General features: G+C 37.8%; 1 protein-coding gene across 2 annotated transcripts; it reads right to left on the bottom strand.

Moving 5' to 3' along the window:
* Positions 1-2,832: 2,832 nt before the first annotated feature.
* LOC134797413 (general vesicular transport factor p115) lies at positions 2,833-20,191 on the bottom strand. Of its 2 annotated transcripts, none has more exons than XM_063769638.1 (11): positions 19,918-20,191; positions 17,555-17,689; positions 15,921-16,867; positions 15,275-15,405; positions 12,408-12,598; positions 10,394-10,538; positions 8,971-9,219; positions 7,689-7,867; positions 6,924-7,072; positions 4,640-4,748; positions 2,833-2,979 (listed from the first exon to the last, which is right to left on the bottom strand). In XM_063769638.1, exons 1-11 carry the CDS (start codon positions 19,993-19,995, stop codon positions 2,881-2,883), a joined length of 2,412 nt encoding a protein of 803 aa, XP_063625708.1. In that variant the 5' UTR covers positions 19,996-20,191; the 3' UTR covers positions 2,833-2,880. The 2 variants fall into 2 exon arrangements, with proteins under 2 accessions (XP_063625708.1, XP_063625709.1); XM_063769639.1 differs by lacking the exon at positions 19,918-20,191 and adding an exon at positions 19,364-19,490.
* Between the last annotated feature and the right edge of the window lie 237 nt (positions 20,192-20,428).

The raw sequence follows: 20,428 nt of genomic DNA, 5'->3' as shown, positions 1-20,428 counted from the left end.
AACATATCGTTGTTTTTAATAAAATTACTTTAATTTGAATGTATTTGTTTTTCCCGACTTAAGTCCCAAAATCCCGAAAACATTATATTTTTTCCCGATAATAGCGCCTTTAGATCTGGCAACCCTAGTTGTAACCGGACTTGACGGACGGATTTTGAGTCAATTTCCGTCGTTAAAAGCGATCGGTCGTTATAAGCGGAGTCGTAATAAACGGTTGTGCTTTCATAGTAGCTTGTACTAAAACCAAACAAGTGCCTATACTTTCGTCGCTATAAGCGGTTGGTTGTTATATGCGGAGTCGTACTAACCGGACTCTACTGTATGTAAATAACGTCAATATGTAATGTATATCAATCATATAACTATAATAGCTTTTATTTATATGGACCGTTGAGGTGTTGTATATATATAAGAATGGTATGCCATTGCTAAGCATTTTGTTTTTCGTATGTAAGACTGTCATAGATAAATGAATGTAGATAGATCTTGATATTTATATATAAGTGCGTTATGTTATTATAAGTTATTATTATCATGTGAAATACAGTGAAAGCTTTTAAACCAATCAGTGTTTTAATCGTAGTAAACGGAATAAACCTAATTTATCCCTTGAACTTATGATTATAGAAATAAAACACATCAATTATAATATGTACAATATTTATTTATATAATGTAATCTATAAATAAACTATTTCACACTATATATAATAAATAATACAGTCAAATTAAAAAAATAGATTCACACTAGCAGTGCTTAACTAATATAATATTAACAAGATCAGGAAATAATTTTTAGAACTGTTGCCGTAACTATAGCAGCAAAAAGTGTCTAGTCAAAAATCCCACTTTGACGCTTACCATAAGGACGAGATTTGCTTGTATCTTTATACGAATAACCTGTCAAAGCGTCCTTATGGCAAGCTACAAAGTGGGACTATGCGTGGAAACGACACAAATGAAAAACAAAGCAATATGTTGAACAACTTTTGGGGAGGTCCATGTTTCAACTAGCTTACTATATTTTTAGAATGTTTTCTAATTTAAAGATGAATGGCAAGGAAAGCGGAATGATATTGCACTTAACCACAAAATTGACAAACTGGTATGATCTATATTCAGTAAAAGGAGAATTGAGATAGAACACGTAATCGAATGTATAGAATAAATATAACATTTTAGAGAAAGTAAAATTCATGAAATTTCAGCGTGCATTTAAAACTGCAACAAATGTGTTTGTTATAAAATTGTAACGTAATGTAATGATGCATTGGTTTAATTTATTAAACACCAATGATGTTAAAAATATATATAACAGTTACATGATCATTCGCCTTCTATTTATAAATACGCATTGACATGACTCTGAACGATAATACGAATAAGTCATATTGTTATTTACAAAATAAAGCGCGGAATTTTCGTAGCACCGTTTAACAATGATGTATAGGTAGACTTGTAGAGAATAAAGGACCGAAGTCAAGCAAAGTTTCTAATGTGAGATCAATATTAGAAACAATATATTTTGCTTTTATCAGCTTAAATCTTCATAAAAATGGCCTTTAGGTAAGTTTCCCATAATTTTAATTAGATATATACCTAAGGCAGAGCCTAAAGGGCCATTATTCTAATGAATGCTACAAAAAATCCCAACTAATTTATAATTTTATCTCAACCACTTTTACTTCTAAATTCAACCTAAAGATTATAAGGTCGACTTTCAAAAATCAGTAATATCAATACATATGGAAACTGTTCGGAATTGTCAGTTGTAGCTTTTTAAAAAAGAGCTTTTTTACAAGGATATAAAACACATTTCGGCATAAAAGTATATTAATTTCAGCCATGTAAGTGTGACGGACCTAACCTGTATTACTAAATTAGCGATCCACTCACAAAATTTCCTTTCGTTTCTTTCGCTAAACGTCCCGCCTACAAAATAATGTATACAGTTATGTTATGACCATGCAATTAGATAATTTAGTAAGATGACTTCTCTGTGGTATAGTACCTATAATATATAATTTTATTGTACGTAAAATTTCATTTCTTTAAATACGTAGATTAAGTTTGCTTTATAATAATCTTTCATAATAAAGATTTTATAACTAGATTTCATTATGTGACATTTTCAACCAAAAGGTACCACATTGTCGGTTGTCGATAAGGTTGATTTCAAAGCTATATGAAAAATTTACAACCGACAAGTACCGTTTTGGTTGAAAATGGCATTGATCATTTTAAGTATTCCAACGTGAAGGTACCGGTTATTTGACAAACTGAACATTTTGTTGAAGATACTTTTAAAGAAGGCACCTTTTTGCAAAATGCCGTACCGATTTACTAAGTGAAGCGAATTTTGCGAGTGGGTCATTCTCATTACACTTCCTAAGAGCGAGGCCACACTGGCGATTTGCGAGCGAGTTGAAAGCGAGGCGAGCGCGCAACGATTTCGCTGCATATAGGGTATTTTCCTACTAGTCAAATCAGTTACTCTTTGAGAACTGTCAAAACAATTTGCTAATATGGAATTTATATGAAACATTACATCGTGACATCACGGTCAACTCACCTACTTTTTATATTTCTATCCGATTTATTAAATAGACCTTGTGTTTAAAAATAACTCCTATCTGTGTTTTTCTAATAATTATCTATTTATCTGGTGCTTTATTTCATGCATGGTGTAAAATAAATAAAATAATTTATTTTAAATACAGTATAATACCCTACTGTCATACTGGAATGGGAGCGAAGTCGTTGCGTGCTGGCGGCAAGATTTTTGCGCGCTCGCCTCGCTTTCAACTCGCTCGCAAATCGCCAGTGTCGCCCCGCTCTAAGCACTAATTTAATTCTAGTTACGTTACGTATGTTGGCCACATTATGTGAGGGTTTGGGTGGGCTCGGCATTGGCGGGTGCTTCGTCGACGGGGTGCCCGAGAGCTGCTAACTTCGCTTTGTATTCGTTTATCTTCGTGTCCTGAAACAAGAGTTGTGATTTTTGGGACACTGTGGGAAAAATAAATGATTAAATGTGGCTTTCCATTAGAGAAGGATCCTTATCCTTTAAGTGCAATAAGGACCATTCTATCAGAATGTCTGTTGGCATTGCAGATAATAAGGTCCTTATTGCACTTCAAGCATAAGGAGCCTTCTGTGTGGAAAGCCACAAATATAAAGAGACATAGGTAAATTGCCTAAAAATCATGATTAGATAAAACAGAGATTTAGATTGTCTTATCTGTCCCTGAAATGTCAGAGCAGAAAATATTAGATAATAGGCCTGATGACAAATTTTGAAATCCCTTTTATTATTGTCGGTACACTTGTATTGGTTCCGAAAAACACAATATTTCAGCTATACTCATAAGATTTAACATAGATAATTGCATTTTATTATAGCTAGTTTAAACTTCGCGCGAAAACGCCTCGCATGCCATTTGTGACGTCATTATTTAGTTGGTGGTAGGGTGGTAGACATTGTTTACATACTTACAGTTACGAATTTCCCTTGAATCCGAATGATATTGTTAATTCAGCACCATATATTACGATTAGGGATGATAAATACATTACAACAATTTATCACAATAACTCATTTTACACAAAAACTCTCACACGGTTGCAGTTTAAGATGAATTATTTAGATACATGTAAATTTTGAGTGAAAATCACCGAGCGCCGGTTTTACTTTTTAATTTTTCATTTTTTCTAATTACGACAGCCAACAAGGCAATGATAGTTCCATTCAGCCAAATAATTAAAAGTTTGTTGTTGAAATATCGTATTATTTAGCATTTTATTTAAATAATAACAAATAGATATCTATTTTATATCGTGTAATAATATTTATTGTACGTAATAAATGTTTAGTGGCGAAATAATATTTTTTTTGCACCTTTCGAACTCTTTGGTGAGGACGTATAGATTTCGGTCAATGAGGTTGTCTATGTTGCTCTAAGAAATATGTTATGGATTGATGACGTCACTGTTTGGAACGCTTCTGATTGGCGTTTCAGTAATAATGGCCGATTGGAGAATTTTGCACTTTTATTTTATTGAATATCTTAATAATCCTTCAGTTTATACTGAGATTAGGCCATTTTTTAGAATCATATTAACATATATGTTTCTTTGAAACCATTATTTCCATGATTCTTTGTTACTTGCAACAGGCCTATTGTGTCGCTTAACTTCAAACTCGGGTAAATCCATTCGACCCTCTCAGCAAGTAGATATTTGCTGAGAGGGTCGAACCTTTTCTTAGTACCAAAGTCGCATAATCTGACAGATGGATTTACCCGAGTTTGAAGTTAAGCGACTCAATTGTACAACGTATAAAAAAATTGGGCACATGCGACTTATTCCTAAAATCTTAATTTAATAATAATTAAATTCTCATATACACAACAGTTCAAAGTAAAATTTGACCAACTACAGCTACTGGATTCTTTTCCTACTATACAACAAAAAATAATTAACTAGAGTTAGACCAAGAAAAGTCTGCAGCGATTTAGTCCACGCAGTGTTATTTTAAACGTCAAACTATTATGGAATTATGACATTTATGACGTATAAATAACACTTGCACTGCGTGGGCTATCAAAATCACTGCAGACTTTTCTTGGTGTAACTAGTACCTGGTCCGCCAACAACTCTAGCAAGTCATCCTGGTCCTTCTTCGTCTTCTCCAACTCCTGCACCGCCCTCGCCTCCGCTTCCCTCGCCTTCTCCAGCTCGCCGTCTAACCTGGATGACGAGAGGACAATCTCTAAGTTTCAGGCTATTGTGTAGTATAGGAACGATGAACCAGAAACTAGTGTTTTATAGATACATACAATCTCACTAATCCGGCACTAATGCTGACACAAGTGAGCCGGATTACTGGAAAATTCGGATTACCGGAAGTTAGAGCAAATTATCATATTATTAAGATGTATTTTTTAGCATGTCGTAGAAATACATTTTACTAAAATTCTAAATTCAAAGAAAATTCTACTAGTATCTGGAACTTAGCCATTTATAAGGAGATTGAAGTGTGATAATGTAAGCGCACATAGTAAATTTGGACATAGAATGATCATTTGTATCCCAATTTAGTGACGGATTACTGGGCGTACCGGACAATTGAGTCGCTTAAATTCAAACTCGGGTAAATCCATCTGTCAGATTATGCGATTTTGGTATTAAGAAAAGGTGATAGGGTAGAGATTTGCTGAGAGGGTCGAATGGATTTACCCGAGTTTGAAGTTAAGCGACACAATTGAAGTGCCGGATTGTCGAGATTTCACTGTACCTAGTTTAGGAAGAGTCGCTTATCAGTGGTGCATAGGCGGAGACATGTCATTTTCTTGTTCTGGTATTAACCCCAAAAAGAGGGATGAAAGTATTTATTTTATTTGAACTATTTATTTTATGCTATGTACACCACGCTCCGCGATTTTTGCGCCTTATAGGGTCCTAGCTAAATTGGTTGGTCAATACTTACGCTATAGAATTTTCAATTTAGCAAGAACCCTAATAGTTAGGGAGGCAAGGTAGCTAAATGGCGTAATTCAACGGCGCCGTCGAGACCTATCAAAATCGAAAGATAAAATAATTTCGAAAAGAAAAGCTCGTATGGCAAAAACCATTTTAGCGGTGGGTTTGGCGTGTACGGTTTTTCAAAAATGTTAAAAAAAACAGTTACTTGGGCATTCTCGAGCGCGTCAGATATTCATACTACGTATGCCCCGAGTGCCTCTGATAACAACGGTATACTAATCTGCCGGTTTGCGTGGTGGGGGTAGGCATATAAAGTAGTCAAAAATGCAAAAAAAAAAAATTTACTCGAGCGCGTCAGATTTTCGGAAGGGGTGTTAAGTAGGCCCCAAGGAAGCTTCCTTTAAAAAAACTGACGATTTCGGCGTGACGATAAGTTACGATGAATTTTTGAAAACGCAAAAAAAAAAAGTTTTTTTGAAATACTCGAGCGCGTCAGATTTTCATAGGGGAGGTTTATCTCGGTATCCTGAAAGCATATTTTTTTAATCTGACAAAAATGTTGGTGGGTTCTCTTAATCTGACCGAAAAAGGTGTTTTGGTTGAGTTTTTATGATGCTTCAAGTCAAAAAGTTTTAACTTTGGACAAAAATGTAAAGAGACCTTTTTTGTGTAAAATAAAATTACCTTTTTTGTTTATTTAAACTTTTTTTTTGTAAAATGTATCGTTCGCGACTTATATGCCGCAACGCGTTCTTAGGAAGACGAAATGGCTCCTCCACACTTCCGGTCATGCGGAAACCGGCAGATTTTGTATTTTTAGTAAGTTTTAGATTATATTCTTCAAAATAAAAAATAAAAAAATCGCGCTCGAGAATGCCGGATTAACGTTTTTTTTTTACAAGTTCGCGACTCTATAACTCGGCGGCGTCAAGGACTTATCGTCAGATTAGTTAAATTTAGTCTTTAAACACTAAAATCAACCCCCAATATCTTAATCTGAGGCGCTCGAGTATTTCAGACTATCCATTTTTTTTTACTAATCTGATCGTCTATCCTAGGCGCGCGTCACTACATATAGAGCTAAATACTTTACAAGGTTGTTCTATTAGGTCTAAGGTATCTCTCATATCTTAAACTGCCACGCTCGAGTATTGCCGAAAATTCCCCTATTCGCCTCCCTAACCATAAATGGCATAACGATCTCGCGTGGTGACTGTATACATATATGGTAACTGTCAAAAATTTGTTGGTCAAGCAGATCTTGTCAGTAGAAAAAGGCGGCAAATTTGAAAATTGTAGACGCGAAGGGATATCGTCTCATAGAAATTTGAATTTCGCGCCTTTTTCTACTGACAAGATTTGCTTGGCCATCTATAGATTGTTATAGTATATCTCGCGCTGTGTTCTTTCCAACAACAAAGTGTTATAACTGCTACCAACCTGGTCACCTCCAACGTTAACTGGTTGAGTTTGGCTTCGTACTCCGAGTCAGATGTGCCTCTCACTGGATGGGCGGATACTTGTGCTTTTAAAAGGGTGTTTTCATCTTTGAGGTGCGAGTTTGAGGCTATTGAGTCGTTTAGGGCACTCTGAAAATAAATTATTGTTATTAAAATATCTTAATACTAATTAGTGTCTGACCGAAGTATCTCTTTCGGCAGTTTTCAGTGTTATAATCATGTTTCGGCTTAAAGTAGAGCAAAAGCGAACCTTCGGTTTCGGTGAAAAAATCAGTTTCTGTAGGATAATATACTACTTAATTCAGTAGGTCGTTAATGCCCGTATCCGTCGTGTAATTTTTAGGGAAATAATTTTAAAATTGGCTAATACGAGCTTTTTGTACCGTCTACGGTGTGCTACGTGTAGGTTTCATACCGAGGTCACGCCGAGAGTTCCATAGGCTTGGTATAAGCACAGAATAAGTAATAGTACTACCGTACAGAAAGGACACTAACGACACACGAAGTTTGACAGCGATTCAGGGACGAACCATGCTGTCCCTTTCTAATGTATGGCACCTTCCCTTCCGGCTATTTAGGGTTGTAAAAATTCGAGTGATTATCTTAACTGTGGTCGTGCACCAAAAGGAAGTCAAGTGGTGCTAACCCTAATAATTGCTCGGAGCAATGCTGAGCCGAACGGAGCCGAGTTTGCCCGAAGTCAGGAGTGCCTCCCCACTGGTATAAGATAACAGTTCAAATATACCTGCAGCTGGTTATTATGCTGTATCAGCCCCTCGACTTGCTGCATCAGCTGCTGTAATCTCGCATCTTGCTGCCGGATGAGGTTCTTGTACTGTTCTAAGGTAGCATCATCGGGGGATGCCCGCTCTGGTTCAGCGGTGCCGTTCTCTTGTTTGACTGTTAGACTTTGGGTTACTACGCCTGGAACGTTAAGTTCATGAAGTGTTATAACTGGTTATAAAGTTACTTTCATAACGTTTAATAGGCGTTTTTGAATGCGGATTAGGGTATGTTCGAAAAAATAAGGTAATAGTTACGGTTTAGTTGTTGTATATTGAAAGCAAAACATATACATAGATAGTGTATTACGTGTTTTGCCCTTAGCCTTATGTAAGTAATATAACCGGCTCTTTCATACTTTTCAGCTGATTAGATATCGATTTTTTTTTTTCATTTTTTCGAAAACATCTAAAAATGCCGTTCCTTGTGACACCAATCTATTTACTTCACCAAGCATGACAAAAAGTTGAATAACCAATAAAAGATTGCTATTTTACGACATAAGAATAGGAAGTTTAAAACTATTTTTCTATGATCACGACTGTACATACTCTTACGTATACACTGATATAAAAATACATTCAATTCAAGAAGGTACATAGAAACAACCATATACAAATGCAGGATACACGATATACACACACTCACAGGCCACATAAAAAAAAACACATCCCACAATGAAACATAAAACTTCTGCATGCCACGCACACAAATGTATATAAACGCAAAACAGACAATAATTCTGTAACTCTCAAGGCATTATTATTATTTAAGGTTAGCTGAAACATTTACAACTTAAAATATTTCCCTAAATTGACAAGTAATAGTGTACATAGGTATATGTTTAGAGCGGATACATAAATATGACCCACTCGCAAAATGCCGCTTTATAAAATTATTACATTCAATTTGTTCTTAGGGTTCCGTACCCAAAAGGTAAAAACGGGACCTGTTACTAAGACTCCACTGTCCGTCTGCCTGTCAGTCACCAGGCTGTATCTCATGAACCGTGATAGATAGTTGAAATTTTCACAGCTGATGTATTTCTGTTGCTGCTATAACAACAAATACTAAAAAGTACGGATTCCTCGGTGGGCGAGTCCGACTCGCACTTCTCCGGCTTTTTTTTTCATTAACGATACATCACGCTTTGCAAAAGGGGCATTTGACAAAAGTGTGGCGTTATAATGTACACATTATACGCCGTAACTGCAAAATGTTAAGATTCAAAAAACAATACTCACTCTCCAGCACTTTAAACAGCCTACAGAACTCATAATCGATAAGTATCTCCGAGGCCATCTTCACCCTCAACTGGGGGTGCTTCGCCGCCTTATTATACAGCTCGTGCTTGGTCACTTCGCTCAGCTTCGCCGTGAAGGTTTCGATGCCTATCCGCTTTAATAGGAGCTGTTTCATGGAATCCTTGGAGTAGTTCTCGACGGAGTCATCGTTGAAGTGTATGCAGATGGCTAGGAGGAATGCTGAGAGACCTGGGAATTAAATGAAAACATTTATTTTAAGAACCAAAGAAGAATTAAAGGTAAGTAGGTAGATCGCTTTTAGCGATAAGACCGCCTGTTGTTTACCTCTGTTTTCTTTTGTATTGTTTTCTTTTATTGAGGTATGCAATATTGTTTTGTATTGTATTGTACCCTATGAATAAGCTTTTGGAGCTATGACAATTCTTGATTTTGAGCTAATTCTGTGTTTTAATATCAACTGAGTCTGAAAATTATACGGAGAACTGGCCGCGGAATAGTTATATACGGTACAAGTGCGAAAAATAGGAACGACACGAGTTGCAGATTACCTATTCGCGGGTGTATCGTACAACGTTTTACAGTATATGGCCCTTTAAATTTTCGACGTAGTTACGTAATGTGCTTATTATAGCACAGGGTGTCGTAATGGAACACCAGGCTCCAATTTCACCACGGTGACAGGTGCGACAATTGTAAAACATCACTGTTGCTGACGTCACAGGCATCCATGGGCTACGGTTACCGCTTACCATCGGGCGAGCCGTATTCCTGTTTGCCACCATCATTGTTTTATTAAAAAAAACTTTATTATATCGGAAAAAAAACAGATATTTCTCTTGCTAAGTTTATGACAATTGTCACAAAAACACTACAATTGTCACGAAATTCCGACATAATATAACTCATTACCTGTCAAGAATTACCTACAATTCTTCTAAATCTTGACAATTGTCAGAAACTTCGCAAAAGAAATATCTGTTTTTTTCCGATATAATAAAGTTTTTTTTAATAAAACAATGATGGTGGCAAACAGGAATACGGCCCGCCCGATGGTAAGTAGTAACCGTAGCCCATGGATGCCTGTGACGTCAGCAACAGTGATTTTACAATTGTCGCACCTGTCACCGTGGTGAAATTGGGGCCAGATGTACTGTAATAGTCATTTACAGTATATATGGCGTTACTTTACCCTAGAGCGCGTAATTTGCGCAATATGTGCATGCTTAACAAGCAAAATATGTTTTTGTACGGGAATATCTCTCCAATAACACCTTGTTATACCATACATATTTTATGGGAATAAAGGGTTTTCATATGTCGAAAATAGGAAATTCCAAGAAATTGGGTAACTATCGGAAATTTCCTCAAAATTTCACATGAAATTAAGCTCCATATAGCATACCTTGTAGTAAGTATTCATTTTCGTCATGTTCATTTGAGCAGGTCTGGTTGACGAGGTACCCCACTCCGCCGGGCACTTTAAGGAAAGCGCTCACCGCGGCTGGACAGTGCGCCGTCCATTGCGAGAGCAGCATTAGGAGGGCAACCTGAAATATATATCCATAGATTCTACCTGTCGAATTTCTTTAAAGATAAAGATAAAAATAAGTTTATTGCACACAAAACAGACAGTACAATACAGAAATTGATGTGACATCGGGTGGGTGCATAGCATGGGTTGAATAATACAGAATTTCCAGACTAAAGACATTCAGGCTAGGCTTGTACCGCGGGAGACCAAGTATGCATTTGTATGTCATGAGTGACAGTTGGAATTATAGAGGAGAAAATTATAAACTAAAAGTACCTACATTGTTTGTTAGTCAAATTTGTCCAATGTCATTGCGTCTCACTCTCTCATTAAGCAAAATGTGAGACGCAAATACACATTGGACCAAGATATTGGACAGATGGAATAATTCTTAGTCACGTAGCTCCTAGCATTTAAAAAATTTTAGCCGAAAATCGACCTTGAAGTTATACAGTTAGATTCGAATTTTGTTTTTTTTTGCCGACTCAATGTTACGTCCCCCGCGTGTTCACCTCAGAACCTAAAAGGTTTGCATAGTCACCTAAAAGCTTTAGGGTTAGTGTAAAAGGGACGATTTGCAAGAGAGTCAAAGGGACATTTTGAAAAAGGGATAAAAGGATTTTTTTCAATGATAAGTTTTTTCATCATCATCATCATCATCATCATTATATCAGTCAGAGGACGTCCACTGCTGGACATAGGCCTCCCCCAAAGAGTGCCACAATGACCGGTCTTGCGCCACCCGCATCCAGCGGACTCCCGCGACCTTTACCAGGTCGTCAGTCCACCTTGTGGGGGGTCTACCCACGCTGCGCTTTCCGGTACGTGGTCGCCACTCCAGAACCTTTCCGCCCCAATGGCCTACGTGCAATGTGCCCCGCCCACTGCCACGTAAGTTTAGCGATTCGGAAAAGTTTTTTAAAAGGGACATTTTTAAGGGAGATAAAAAGATTAAAAAGATTTTTTGTGTGGCTCATTACTTTAACTTCAAAAGCCTTACCTTGGGCTGAAGTTTAGTAGTCTGCTGTAAAGTGAGCGTGCACTGATGCAACAAAGACACTGGTGCACTCCGGACATTAGTTGCCAATAACCAATAACACCCGTAATAGTTAATTGCTCCTTCTGGCCGGGGTTCCCGATGAGCGCGTGCGTTAGCGCCACGGCCGCGAACCAGTTTGAGAGTGTCAAAGGGACTTTTTGCAAAAGGAACATTTTCGAAGTGGTTCAAAGGGACATTTTGCCAAACGAACAGTGGGACATTTTATAAATGGGATACAAAGACATTTTGCAAACAGGACAAGTGACATATTTTGCAAGTGGCGCAAAGGGACGTATATTAGGTATAAAGGGTAATTTTGCGGAAGAGGCATTTAGCGAACAGAACATTTTTAAAGAGAAACGGGACATGGTTACCCCTTTTTTGGGCACAATTCAGCGGAATAGACCATAATGTACTTACCTTAGGCTGTAGTTTAGTAGTCTGCTGTAAAGTAAGTGTACACTGATGCAACAAAGACACTGGTGCACTCCCGATATTGGTTGCCAATAACACTCGCAGTAGTTGCTCCTTCTGGCCCGGGTTCTCGATGACCGCGTGTATGAGCGCCACGGCCGCGAACCAGTTTGAGAATGTCAAAGGGACTTTTTGGAAAAGGAACATTTTCGAAGTGGTTCAAATGGACATTTTGCCAAAAAGTGGGACATTTTATAAATCGGATACAAAGACATTTTGCAAACGAGACGAGGGACATATTTTGGGTAAAGGGTAATTTTGCGGAAAGGGCATTTAGTGAACAGAACATTTTTAGAGAGAAACGGGACATTTTGCGTAATGGTTACCCCTTTTTTGGGCACAATTCTGCGGATTAGACCATAATGTACTTACCTTGGGCTGTAGTTTGGTAGTCTGCTGTAAAGTGAGCGTGCACTGATGCAACAACGACACTGGTGCACTCCCGATATTGGTAGCCAACAACACTCGCAGTAGTTGCTCCTTCTGGCCCGGGTTCTCGATGAGCGCGTGCGTGAGCGCCACGGCCGCGAACCAGTTTGAGAGCACGTCGGAGGAGAACAGACCTGGAAAGTAAACGAAATTTTATAGGTCTGCCGACTTATTGAGGCGGTTGGTAAGAAGTTATTATAGTATGTATAGTCAGGTACGGACCGGCCGAAAGCTTGGCTACATAAAGCTGATTTGTAATATGTTAAACGTAATTAAAAAACTTGTTTTAGTCCCGCAGCTACCTTCTACTAGAACATCACCGCGCACAACTTCTTTACCAACCGTCTAACGCTTAAGAGCCCATCAACGTGCACACTAGCACCACAGCTAAATAATCGTGATTATTTAAATTTAACGACAGGTATTTAAAAAAGGGTATAATTACAGGTATTGACTACATCAAACTAGTTAGGGTTCCGTACCCAAAGGGTAAAACGGGACCCTATTACTAAGACTCCGCTGTCCGTCCGTCCATCTGTCACCAGGCTGTATCTCGTGATCTGTGATAGCTAGACAGCTGAAATTTTCACAGATGATGTATTTCTGTTGCCGCTATAACAACAAATACTAAAAACAGAATAAAATAAAGATTTAAGTGGGGATCCCATACAACAAACGTGATTTTTGACCGAAGTTAAGCAACATCGGGCGGGGTCAGTACTTGGATGGGTGGCCGTTTTTATAGATAACTAGACGGGCCCGCAGCTCCGCTCGCGTAAATGAAATAAAGAGTGTGTCAACCCTGCCAGGGTTCATAACGGTGATAGGGATTTCTTATACCCGTTATTACCCGTTATTTGGATAACTTAATACGCAAAATATCTGAAAAAAATTATGTGATTTGATAAAAGGCAAAATTATACTTTTTCATCTACGTAGTTATTTATTTAAAACTCGTTTCAACATAAAATTATTATTTATTTTTATAAGCCTAATTGCAAAAACGTTCATTAGATTAATTTCCGCCTTAAGACGAATATGGACGACCACCGCCCATAAATCGCCTTTTGGTACAAACGTACGTACTCCCCATTTCCCTTTCTGAATACTAACATTACTTACTACGGTTATGTGAATCCTGGCCTCCGAGAAATGACAAAACAAAACACACCATGTTTCTCGGTCTTGCGATAGCTCTCGCCAGTCCCCATGGCCGAGGATAAGCAGATCTCGAGCAGTTGCTCTTATCGAGATCTTTTATCCGACGTAGTTACGTCGTTCCAGCGGTAGGTACCTATGACGTCCAATTGGGCGTCTCCCATTTCGTTGTCCCAAGTACGCTCTCGTCACGGCACGATCCTCTCCCATTCTCTCTAAATGTCCGAGCCAATGTAAGCTTAGCCACTTTTGTCTCTCAGTATTCCGCCAGTATATCGGAACACATCCTTATTTCTATAGCAACAGAGTTATATTACGATATTTGGCCGACTGCTGACTGTACGTTTGCTTATTTTCACCAGGTCGTTTCGCTCAAAAATATCTGAACATGCACTTAAATTTTATCTACCTACATTATAACTTGCTATCAACTTTGTATTTTTGGCCCATCTCGGCAGCCCGGTCCCCGGACGAATTTGTTTGCCGAAGCTGTGAAAGTAAATCTGAATAACATAACTCAAAAAGAAATTTAAAACAACAAAATACAAATTACTATTGATATTGATAAGTCATTATCAGTCATTATATGGCATGTCACTCGTATGGGCATAAACTAAGGTAAAAGGTTGAGGTTGACAGCACTTATTATTTTACTTCGAGTAAAAAAGGCCGAAATCACTGCATACCAACATAACAAACATAATTTTGGTTATTTGAAGTTCGAAACGAAACCAACCGAGAGTTTCCAAAAATAGCCGATAGTCGTAAAATGAAGAATGTTATGAAAATTTCTATTGCTTATTGTAAATTAAATACGCATCGACAGCGATAGTTTTTATGCTCTAGTTATATTCTCATACCTAGATAATATATTAGAACAGTTTTTTCTTATCATACGTGCGTCGTATTCGAGAAACGTGTCAAAAACTTTTTTAGAAATTTGTAAGGCGCCATCTCACTTCTTCCCTCGTTTTTTATCCCGTTCTGGTTTTTCAATTTTATATATATGATGGTACGGAACCCAACCCTTCGTGTGCGAGTCCGACTCGCACTTGGCCGGTTTTTTTTATGTTGCTGGATTCGTCGATCCATGAACTCAAAACAAAAACGGCCATTTTAACTTTGAACGCATAGATTGACGAATACGAATCCAGCAACATAAAAACTAGTTTGATGTATTCAAAAGGTACTTAAATACACAATACAGTACGTAGCGGCCCCCTTTTTTTTAATACCTGTCGTTAAATTTAAATAATCACGATTATTTAGCAGTGGCGCTAGTGTGCACGTTGATGGGCTCTTAAGACAAGTGTTAGAATTAGAACTACAGGTTGGAGTTCGTACAGTTCTGTCTCAATAGGCTAAAGTCCGTCTATGCTAAGTTTGCACCGACTTAGCAGTGACAATATGTGGAACGCCATACTTGCCGTAGCTTATAGCGTCGTAGGGCTCAAATTAAAAATCGGCTCCAAAAACTGAGAAAGTCTTCGATCGTGGATTCACTTTCAATAACCAATCTATACTATTAACGTTGTAACCGCCAAGTGTTTTATAAAACACGTAATAGTAAACTTTATTAGAATGCATTAAGGTTCATTTTATTATATAACCTTTATGGGCAAACTGTGACGGTTGAAGGGTTAAACACTTACCGCCACATAGCAGATGACCACTAGTAAGACTTGAAACGTCAGAGGAGGAAGGCAGTAAAGTTTGTACTAAGCTCGCCTGCGACATCTCATTGTGGTATAGGTAGCATTGGAAGCAGTATAGCACGGCGCATCTGAAATTAATGGAATTAAAATCAATCAAACTTATAAATAAAGAATGAAATATTATCCTTCAACCTTAGCAACGTATGCTAATTTCGTCACAGTTTTTTGCCTTCATCGAAATTTCGTATATAAATAAGTTTTAAGTTTTTGTAACAATTTTTTTTTTTTAACATATTCAACGGTTCAACATATAACCCTGTTTTACCTGGTTGGCAACAAAGCCAGTAGAAAGCAAGTTCAAAGTCAATTTAGAAAAAGTAGATAGACATTTTTTTTCTTTATACCACATCGGTGGCAAACAAGCATACGGCCCGCCTGATGGTAAGCAGTCACCGTAGCCTATGGACGCCTGCAACTCCAGAGCTGTTACATGAGCGTTGTCGACTTTTTAAAAGCCTGTACACTCCTTTTATGAAGAACCCCATACTGTAGAGTTGTAGACCCTCGGGAAAACCTCGGAAGGGAGCTACTAGTTATATTTAAAACCACGAAAAATATAAATGGGTATCACAATAACCCTCACCTTAAAGAAAACGGCTGTTTCTCATTGACCATGGACATTAGCAGCACCACGATGGCCGGCCGCGGCGGATTGGACGGCGCCATCACGTTCCCCATGAACTCCTGGTTCACCACATCCCCCCTTATCACCTCCCCCACTGTATTGATCGTTTCCGTCAATATATCCGCTGGCACACCACTTGCCATCAGAATATTACATAAAGCCTCTAACAGACCAACGTTTTTCATAATCTTTTGACAGCTAGATATAATCTGAATCGCATTGCTCGGTGACACTAAAGTTCTAACTATTTGTAACATGCAATGTACATTTGAAACCTTTTGCGGTGACCAACCATAGTCTTCGGATTCGTCCGGAGTGTTAAACATTGGTAACATCTTCTGTATATAACTACCTTCTTTAAAGAAGTTAATATTACTGCTGTTATTCTTTAACAAATTCAACATTAATAGCAGACAGTCCTCCACAATAATCCCTCCATCGGAAAAACCTTCAGAAGACACGATATCAAAAAGTCTGTCGAAGGCATTTTCAAACGCTACTATCTTTTGTATATTAGCGTTTCCTCGAGTAAGCTTGATAAGTAGTAATAAAGTCTCATTCCTGATAACTTCTCGAGGGTCTCCTAATAAATCCATCATTTTGGATACACCCATCGGTTTCACTAGAATTATATCTTGTATATCCTTCGGTCTGTTAGTTAGCAGCGAAGTCAGCAACTGTACAGCGGACAGTCTAACTCTGAAGTCAAACTCGTCTAACAAGTCGAGAACTAGTTGTATGTTGTGGTGGTCTTTGATGAACATTTCAGTGAATTGTTCGCCGATGTTCATGGGCACGTGCGGGTTGTCCTCTTCCTCCTCGAACTGTGTGGGGTACATCACGTTGTTGAGGGTGTCCAGGGCGTAGTTTATGGTCTCGTTGTCTGCTCGGTCTAGCTCTAGAACCTGGAATTATTAAAGAATTTGAAAAAGAATTTTGTTTTTTTTTAGCCTCATCATTTCCAGTAGTAGTGATATTCGCATGACTGTGGCGCCGCTTTTGGTGACATAGGATATACTTGAGAGTTGACATCTAATTCATTAGTATTAAAAACCGCCCAAGAGCGAGTCGGACTCGCGCATGAAGGGTCCTGTACCATTACGCAAAAAACGGCAAAAAAATCACGTTTGTTGTATAGGAGCCCCACTTAAATATTTATTATATTCTGTTTTTGGTATTTGTTGTTATAGCGGCAACAGAAATACATCACCATTGGTGAAAATTTCAACTCCCTAGCTATCACGGTTCATGTGAGATACAGCCTGGTGACAGATAGACGGACGGACAGACGGACAGCGGAGTCTTAGTAATAGGGTCCCGTTTTTACCCTTTGGGTACGGAACCCTAAAAAAGCGACCCTTAAAAGTTCACATTTTCTCCAAGACATAGCTAAATATGTAACAACAAAGAAAGGTTGCAGAGTTTTTAAAAAATTAGTGCTCATATCTGGCTTACGTTCGCTTCATACCAGCCTTACGCGAGTTGCGCACACAAGGACACAAAGAGGCATTGTGCGCTATAAAAGGTTTCTAAGTATCTTGCCTCAGAAACACTTTTAATTAACCCTTTCGAAAAACAAGCAGTTTCTGTACCTGTTTTAGTGTATCCATGCCATGCGCGCCCACGTCGACGCGGTACTTGCGCGACATGGCTTTGAGCGCGCGGCACGCATCACGCCGGTCTTCCAGCAAAGTGGAGTTGTTCACACGGTCCACTAGACGCTCCACCTGTAATTATAAATATTACAATATGAGCTTTGTGATGCTGATGTAAGGTTTAATTTCTCTTGCAGGACCATCAATGGGACAGAAAAATAAGTACCTGCTCCATGAAATCAGTTATAGTAAAAGCCTCTATAATTAGACTGAAGCGACCATGAGAAACCGCGTCTTAGGGGGGAATTAATTAAGAGTGAAATGAGAGAGATTGTATGAAAACAATTGACAGGGAGAATTACACATAAAAGAATATTTTAAATGGGTTTGTATTAATAATGTTTCACTGTAGCCTGAAGGCCCTGAAGGGTTTATATTGTATTATGGTGTGGAATTGCGTTGTGTCTTTAACAGCTAATACACTACTGAAACATTTGACACAAAGACTTTAATCACCAAACTCACACCAAAGTACTCTATTTGGTCTATTAATTTTTAATAGTCCTTTAATGCCACATAATTTACTTATATTTAACATACATAATAAAATTAATTTATTGTTAACTATGCATGCCAATATAGCTACTTCTGTGCCATTTGGCAACACATATTTATTGACTTTACACATCAAATAAATTACAAACAGTCAATTTTATTGTTTAAGCTCATGTGGATTGTAAATCTAATGTTCTTTTTTACAAAGCTATAGACTTTTGATAAAACAATTTAAATATTCTATTAATTTTGACTGCAAAATGCTCCCGGGATTGATTTTGTGTGGTGAGCACCGGGAAATCCCTGAACCAGACTAATATTGTACTCATACAAAACCAGTACTGGGAGCACATCCATATCCCTTTACCAGGCCCCAATTTCACCACGGTGACAGGTGCGACAATTGTAAAATCACTGTTGCTGACGTCACAGGCATCCATGGGCTACGGTTACCACTTACCATCGGGCGGGCCGTATTCCTGTTTGCCACCATCATTGTATTATTAAAAAAAACTTTATTATATCGGAAAAAAACAGATATTTCTTTTGCGAAGTTTCTGACAATTGTCAAGATTTAGAAAAATTGTAGGTAATTCTTGACAGGTAATGAGTTATATGTCGGAATTTCGTGACAATTGTAGTGTTTCTTGTGACAATTGTCATAAACTTAGCATGAGAAATATCTGTTTTTTTCCGATATAATAAAGTTTTTTAACAATGATGGTGGCAAACAGGAATACGGCCCACCCGATGGTAAGCGGTAACCGTAGCCCATGGATGCCTGTGACGTCAGCAACAGTGATGTTTTACAATTGTCGCACCTGTCACCGTGGTGAAATTGGAGCCAGGTTGACAGTTCAAAAATGACAATCGAATGTCAGTGTTACTGATCGAAAATAGAACACATGTTTGAAGCAGGGATCGGAAGCCGTTTTTTGCAAAAACTTCGAAATAACCATATATTTCGAATTATTTTGTAATCAAAATGTAGGACTCAGTTGTATTTTTAGGTAATGACTTCGTATTATTAGGTTGCATAATTATAATGAAATAATTAACAAAGAAATACCATTTTCGTTCCCATACAAAAAATACCCGTATCCGATCCCTGGTTTGAAGTGCTGTATGTGGGAGTGGGAAATATAATATATATCCCTTAGCCTGGTAAAGGGTTAATATGACACACATCTCCCAAGAAGCGCAAACTCCACAAACATGAAACTTATTGACTTAAATTACTAAATATCTTACATTTGTTTGCAATAGTTTCATTCCCACCATTCGAAAACTGTTGAATATGTTTGCTAAACTGATCATACTATTATCATGTTTGATAATTAAAACACTTTTTCCATTTCACAGTCCGCTGGTTCTACTAATCACAATTATAACTTCACATAACATTTTACTTTTCTATTAGATATATTTATAAGTATGTTTTTTTTTTTTAATATCAGATTGTTATCACAATTATTATTTGTTGCATTTTTCTCGTATGAAATTAGTATCAAATCTTATGTAAATGAAAAGATTTTTTATGGTTATTTTGAGCCAATTTCACTATTATGTTTACAGTTTCAAATTACAGGAACACGTCTATTTAGTTAATAAAAGTAAAAGTAGAATATTTTAAATAAATATTGACATTATTATTTCACTAAAAAGCAATATTTTATGTACAATGATTGTAACAACTGAAAGAGTCATAAAGTCGGGACAGAATTGCCTTGCATACCTTATGATATGAAGGTCCCGGGACTATATATAACATTAGAAACATTTTTGATACAAATCCAACATCGTACCGTTTCTGCACCCGACGGTGTTTGACCGGGCTCCGGCGCCCCCAGAACGGTTTTTAAGCCGCTCTTCAAGAAATCCATCGTAGCTCTTCTATTTGCCTTCTGACACCATACACCACTCTTAAAATACACAGTAAATTAGGACAAAAAATAGCGAAATATGTAATCGTGTTAACCCAAATATTCGACACGTCAAGGGAGTTGTCACAACTTTTGACAAGTACACAAGTGATAAGGAACGCAGCTTTCCCATGAACGGAACAATGTTTTGCACTAACTAAACGCAGTAATGGATGCATTAATTCCTCGGGGTAATAATTAACATTAACTTGGTTATATCCTCTAGGGGCACTTGCACCATCCCACTAACCCGGGGTTAGGCGGTAAAACCGTTAACCAAGTGTCAAATTGTACTGGTAACCATGGTAACTCCAGGTTTAACCCCGGATCAGTGGAATGGTGCAAGTGGCCCTAATAAGATTAATTCTGAACACTGAAATATGAAACCTATTAT

This window comes from Cydia splendana, chromosome 15, assembly GCF_910591565.1.
Source record: "Cydia splendana chromosome 15, ilCydSple1.2, whole genome shotgun sequence".
NCBI lineage: Eukaryota > Metazoa > Arthropoda > Insecta > Lepidoptera > Tortricidae > Cydia > Cydia splendana.
The sequence above is the reverse complement of the archived record's forward strand: the minus strand, read 5'-3'. Positions and strand labels throughout refer to the sequence as shown.